General features: G+C 58.3%; 1 protein-coding gene across 1 annotated transcript in view; it reads left to right on the top strand.

Annotated features, from left to right (window-relative positions):
- Lrrc52 (leucine rich repeat containing 52) overlaps positions 1-6,083 on the top strand; it is a 15,260-nt gene extending 9,177 nt beyond the window's left edge. Inside the window, exon 2 of the mRNA XM_077105102.1 lies at positions 5,713-6,083. Within this exon, the coding sequence (XP_076961217.1) occupies positions 5,713-6,038 (326 nt within the window). The 3' untranslated portion in view covers positions 6,039-6,083. The remainder of the gene's footprint in view (positions 1-5,712) is intronic.
- Positions 6,084-6,639: the final 556 nt, after the last annotated feature.

Raw genomic sequence — 6,639 nt, 5'->3', positions numbered from 1 at the left:
GTGTCTAGACAGCGCAGTGGTGTCATCTCTAGGGCCAGTCATGGATACTCCAGGCTCGTGGGTCTCGGCTCCAACCACCAGATTCTGCCACTGGCACAAAAGCAGCATTAGAAAGCACCCCAAGAACGGCAGAGCCGGTGTCCAGCGGAACTCCACGACACAATCAGGTGGCCGCTGGTGTGCCCACGGGCGGAAGCTGAACCCTGGCGTTCACCAGCGTGGGACGATGGCCGGGGGTGAGGAGGGGCAGCTCCAGGTGGGCAGAGGTAGTGGCCCATCTGGACCAGAGGCGCCCGGAGGACCATGCACGAGGCTGGCCGGGTGGCCAGATGGTATTGGAGATAGACTGCCAGCACAGGCCCCTCCTCTGGGACACCCCAGAATAAACAATGCCTCCAGGTTTCAGCTGGGACTCTGCCCTAACGGCAGACCAAAGACACGGAGGTTAAGCTGAGGGAGCTCTGACCAGTAACCAGCCGTCCTCAGGTTCACATTGGACAGACATCCCTGGAGCACTGGCCATGCACCAGGCCCTGGGACCAAAGGTGGTGAAAACTCTGCTGGCTGACAGCTCCGTGCAGTGATGGTGGGTAAGGACCCTCGGCACCAGTGTGACAGTGGTCTTCCACCCACACTTGCTGCTCCCCCACATCACAGAGGACAGAGGAAGTGTCCTTCCCGGATCAAGGTGGACCCTCCATTTGGTCCTGGAGACCACCCACTCCCTCTGCTAGGGACTTCACACCCCCGGCTCACTGCGTCCTCCCCAGACTGCCATGGCGCGGGTGGTGACTGGCGTTCGCCTGGTGTGGACTGACCCAAGGTGGTGGGAGGGGGGCTGACCCACCTGGTCCCTTTCCTCCAGCCGAGCAGCAGGTCAGCGGCAGGAGCCAAGGCTGGTGACGACAAGTGCATCCCACGCCCCGAGCTCCGTCTGTGTTAGACACACACAGGACACCACAGGGGACAGAAGAGACAGAAGTGCACATCCCCAGAGCTCACGGCAAGAAGGCAGGTGAAGAGGCGGCAACCCGTTCCTTTGACCGATGCAGGATCCATCGGAGTAAGAACGGGGAGGAGCCTGCACCTCTGCTGGGCCTCCTGAGGAGTGGGGCGTGGGTCTCCTCTGGGTTCAGGGGGAAGCTGACAAAGGCTTAGCCAACAGAAAGTGGGGTCTGGAGAGGTCACTGCAGGTGACAATCAGGGAGGCCTTCCTGTGGCACACTCTCACTGTACAGTGCCCCGGGTCAGCCCAGAGGATTCCTGGGCAAGCGCAGGGGCGGGGACCCCCAGGAGGGCCTGCCTTCTCCAGGCACCAAGCCCTGGGGAATCCTCAGCAGAGGCCTGCCCAGAACTGGGGTCCCTTCTGCAGGCCACGGAGGGCAGTGGCTCCTTCTCCACCTGGGGCTCCAGGCTGTGCTCTGGAGGAGAGCCCCTGACTAGGCTGGTTGTGCCCCACAGAGACTCACTCCTCCTGGCACCTTATCTCAGGAGCACGCGTTTTCTGCCTGTGAGCACCATGCTGTGTGCAGAAATAAACAAAGCATCAGTTTGTGATTCCTTAGTAATATTTGCAAGAAGTTAAACATTAGAACATCTGTAATTGTGCCTGGAAACATTAACTGGGCAGACGCCCTGGACCTGCTGGAGAGAGGCTGCAGGAACAGAGCTCGCAGGGCCTGCATGCAGGTCTCGTGTGAATGAAGCTCCTGGTGTTGTACAGTGCACTGTGTGCACAACAGTGCCTGGTGACCCTCTGTGACAGACAGGGAAGTCAAGAGCGCCAGAGAGGGAAGGGCTGGTCATAGTTCATTCATTCCACAGCGTGGGGATATTTAAGCCTAGCTGTGGGTGGTCCACAGTTCAACCTAGAGCTGAACATTGCAAAGTACCTCACATGATAACTAGCAATATCCAGGGCTCCAAGATCAGTAGATGGGTGTTTGATCTCCAAAGCCATCATTGGGATAGAAAAAGAATGTACGGCTAACAAGCTAAAGAAAAGAAAATGAAATCATAAACAAGAAGCCGAGAAGGGGAAGGGAGGGCAGGAAAGCAAACCTGAGGAACGCGAGGCCAACATCAGCAAAGTCACATTGAGGGTCAGAGTTTGCGTCCTAAACAAAGCCCAGCTTCATGCTGCTTAAAATACGAGCTGAACACAGGACGTCGACAGAGTGAAGGGTGCAGAGGGTGCACAAGGCAGGTGCTGAGGAGCCTCCGAGCGGCCACACCAAGGTCCAAAGCAGAACCCTCGATGGCAAGAAGCCTCACGGGAGAGAAGGGCGCTGCTCGGTGCTTGAAGGAAACCCCCAAGGAGACAGAAGCCCCAGCTCTCTGTGTCTCTGATGATATCGCTTCCAAATGTGCAAAGCTAAGTGGACAGAGTGTCCAGAAGAGACGGACGCACACACACTCATGGGACAACAGACAATTGACAGGCACGGTGACCAAGAGACCGGAGATGTTCACAGGTGAAAGCCACAGAGACAGGAGGTCTGTGCCCCGCACAGACACACAGACCCGCCCACCCCACAGAGGCAGACCTGTGTTCAGAGCATAAGGAAAATCCACTAAAAGTGGCCTAGGCTCACCCACAAAGCAAATCTCCAAGAAGTTTCAAAGGATCAAACAGTAGAATTTAACTAGAATCCAATAATAAAAAACATTACTAGCAAATCCCCAAATATTTACAAATTAAGAACTTAGGCAATGCATGAGAGCTCTTATTAACAAGAGTGTCCACCGCGGTCCACACCTTCAAGAGCTCAAAGTCTGTGGGGGAAAGACACATGTGTGGAGAGCCATTGTGCTGGGTGGACAGGGCTGAGCGCGGACCAGGAAGCTAGGAGGCTTTGCGCATGCTGGGCAGGGGGACAGCTCAGGTCCTCAGAGCTGAGGATTATGGCAGGAAAGACCTCTGAGGAGGAGACACGCTGAGGCTAAGCCTTGAGGAGTGGAGGAGCGTGTTGAGGCAGAGTCTGGAGAAAGCGGCTGGAGCAGAGGGCCGTGGGAGGAGGCCGCTGCAGGAGAGCTCAGGAAGACGGAGCGATGGACGCACAGCCCAGGCAGAATGCAAAAGGGACCAGGGGCAGCTGAGGGCCCCACTGAAAGGCCAGGTGGTCTGGATGTCACTCTGAGCCCCATGGAGAGTCAGAGAAGGGTCGGAGCCAGGGTAAGCCCTGGGGGGGAGCAGGAGCACGGGGAACAGACCACGAGGCGGGAGCGGGAGAGAGCCCACCCTGGCAGCAGGAAAACCCAGGCCTCCCTCCCGACAGAGCCACCCACACCCCCTTAGCAGCAGCCTAACAATGCGTTAAATCACCGCCTAATCGCGCCCTTCAAGGTTAATGCTGCAAAATGGGAAATGTGTGTTGAATGTTTAGTCTCATCTCCGCCACCCAAGCCCCAATTTAAAAGCCAAATCTTTTTTAAAACAGAATGAGACAAACCCCTTAGACACAGCTCAGACCTCAGAGTCCCACGTTTTTCTTTTGCAAATACACCTTTTCTTGCATATCCTGTGTCTCTGAGCCCGCTGTCCATGCAATCCCAAGCAGTTCCCAAAGCTTCTGGCCCCCTTCCCAAGCCTCCTGGGTACAGCCCACAAGCCCTGGAGCCAGGTGGCTGGAAAGGGACTCGGGGCATGACTGTGTCCCTTCCCCTCATGTCCCTTGTCCCTTCCCTCCCCTCCGGTGCTCTCCCTGCTGGTCCATGCCCCTCCAGAGAGCACCCTCCCCTCCCCTCCCCTCCCCTCTCCTCTCCTCTCTTCTCCTCCCCTCCCCTCCTCTCCTCTCCCCTCTCTTCTCTCTTCTCCCCTCCCCTCCCCTCCCTTCTCCTCTCCTCTCTTCTCCTCCCCTCCCCTCCCCTCCCCTCCCCTCTCCTCTCCTCTCTTCTCCCCTCCCCTCCCCTCCCCTCCCCTCTCCTCTCTTCTCCCCTCCCCTCCCCTCCTCTCCTCTCCTCTCCTCTCCTCTCCCCTGGGGTTGTGGCAAACGCAGCATGTTGGGCTGTCCCGGGCTGACTTCCCTCCACAGTGAGGCCCAACAACATGGCTGGCCTCCCATGGTCGTCCTGGGGGACGTCACTGAGGTGTACTGGCAGAGTCAGGTCCCAGTGGAGCAGACTTGCTCTCTCCCCTCGCCCAAACCAGCGCCCTCCCCAGCCTACTCCTGTCCCCTCGCATTTCTGATTCTCCTCTTCTGGCTCCGGCTGGGTGTCCCCAAGTGGACCTGTTTCCCTCACTTCCTGGGTCACCACGCACATCCATGTTCCCACACGGCCAGCCCCTGCCCCAGCGTTTGGAGGCAGCTCCCCACTGCGGTGTCTTCTGATCGAAGCTCTCACTAAGCAGAGCAGCTTAGTGGGTTCTCCTCTTTGTCTTCTGCCTGAGTCCGGGGCTCTCTGGAGCCTGGTGAAACCTCCTGAGTCTCTATTTCTTTATTTGCAAAACCAGGGTGATTTGTGCCTGGAGGCTTCTAGAAGAATTAAGTGGGGGCTGGGCTGGGGCTCAGAGGCAGAGCTGGCCTAGCAGGCACCAGGCCCTGGCTCCATCCTCAGCACCACATAAAATAAATAAAGATATTGTGTCCACCTATAACTAAAAAAAATCAATCTTAAAAAAAAGAATTAAGTGAGATGACATTTGTAAATCACTCGGCAAGTGGTGAAGTTTAGGATATATTAGACTGTGGTTATCTCAGCCCGGGCCCAAACATGCACAGTTGAGCACCCACAGAAGCACCTTGGCACCAGCGGGGTGGACTGAGTGGGCTAGAAAGGCGCAGGGCTGGGACAGCGCTGCGGGCACTCTGCACAGAGCCTGCCTCTCCCTGCCTGTCAGTCCTGCACACTTCCCTCAGGGTAGGATCGGTCTTTGCCTGGCAAGACAAGAAGCGGGATCCAGAGACATAGCCAAGAAGCCTTCAAAGTTTGCAGGACTAGCATGTGACAGAGTCCAGACTGGAGCCCTGGGGTATCCAGCCCCAGAACCCCTTCTCCTTTCACCACCTACTGACGTCTGCATGCTGGATGTGAGGAGGTCTGGGAGGAGTACCCGGGAGGTGAGTGCACTGCTGGGAAGGACTGGAGACTCCTGCCGGGCCTGTGGGCGGCCAGCCAGTGTGAACACCACGGAGGAGGGGAGTGCCTCTGGTGCGACCCTGTCTCCTGAGCCCCCCGACTCCTCCTGGGGAGACGCTCTGAGACATTTCCAGGAATCTCGCCCCTCCTGGAGCTGAGGCAGTGGTTTGTGTTGCTCTTAGGTGGTGCTGATGGCCTCTGGGGGGCTCAGGCACAAGTGGAGAGAGGGACAGGTGACCTGGGGAAAGGAGGGGCAGGAAGAGAGACAGGGAGGAGAGGGAGACAGCAAGACTCACAGGGCAGGCGAGTTCCAGCTCCATGACAGCTGGTGCACTCACGGTCCCCGACTGGCCCTGGGGTCTCTCCCTCCCTGAGGACCCTCAAAAGCCCCTCTTTGTGTCCTGCGTGCACCAGCCTGGAAGAAGAAGTAGTCCAGGCACAGGCTTTGCAAACTGTAATGTGCCACCAAATGCCCGGGATTGTGTTGGCGCGATTCCGAGTCCCAGGCCTGCGAGGGGCCGGAGGCTCCGCATTCCTGCGAGGGTCCACACTAAGTGGCGAGGGCCCGGCACCCCGGGTCCCCTCAGGAATTCTGCTCTTTCATCTCCCCCCACCCTGTGCTTCTCTTCACAGATGACCAAAATGCCACGTGCCTGAAGCCCACGGAGCTGCGAGGGTGGCCCATCTCGCAGGTGGGGAACCCACTGCGGTACATGTGCCTCACCCACCTGGACCGCCGGGACTACATCTTCCTGCTGCTCATCGGCTTCTGCATCTTCGCTGCGGGGACCGTGGCCGCCTGGCTCACAGGCGTGTGTGCCGTGCTCTACCAGAATGCCCGCCGCAAGTCCAGCGAGGACGAGGCGGACGACGAGGCCGGGCACAAGGTGGAGGTCGGCCGGCACATCTTCCAAACCAGCGTCACCTCGAGCCACACGGCGTTCCCTCACCTCATCTAGCTGCCGGGACCCCTCCCGCTGCACCCAGGCTCCCTGACCCCCTGGGCCCCCTCTCTCTGCCGTGGAGCAGCCTCTGGGACTGAAGCTTTCTAGTAAAATAAATAGTTTGCTGGTCATTCCAGAGTGGTCCCTTCCTGCGCTGCCAACCCCAGCCACCTCCCTGAGCTCAGCAGGACAGGGTGGAACAGCACAGAGAAACAGGGGCACATGCCAAGGAAGCCCCCAGTCAGCGGGCCCATGTTCAGTGAGCACCCTCCACATCCCAGACCAACTTCCCAAACCAGCTTCAGCAGGGAGGGATACAAGAAGCACAAGATCTAGGCCCCTCCCCAAAGAGCAAGCAGCTAGCGGGGTCAGGATGTCCCCAGGTGCCCAGCCCCGTACTCCACCTCTCCGTCATCACAGGACTCCACAGTCTTGATACGCTTGAACAGTGAAAATCCGAGACTGGGCACCCTGTGGTGACCCCACTGGAAAGTAGCATAGCCCCCCAGAGACCCCTTCCCTCCTGTCGCAATCTGCCTCCCTGGGAAACACTGAGCAACAGGACCCAGAGATCATCCCACAAGCCGTGGACAGAACCACAGTGTGGGCACACAGA

The sequence above is a fragment of the Callospermophilus lateralis genome, chromosome 13 (genome assembly GCF_048772815.1).
Source record: "Callospermophilus lateralis isolate mCalLat2 chromosome 13, mCalLat2.hap1, whole genome shotgun sequence".
Taxonomy (NCBI): Eukaryota; Metazoa; Chordata; class Mammalia; order Rodentia; family Sciuridae; genus Callospermophilus; species Callospermophilus lateralis.
Note: the sequence above shows the minus strand (reverse complement) of the source record. Positions and strands in the feature narration are given on the sequence as shown.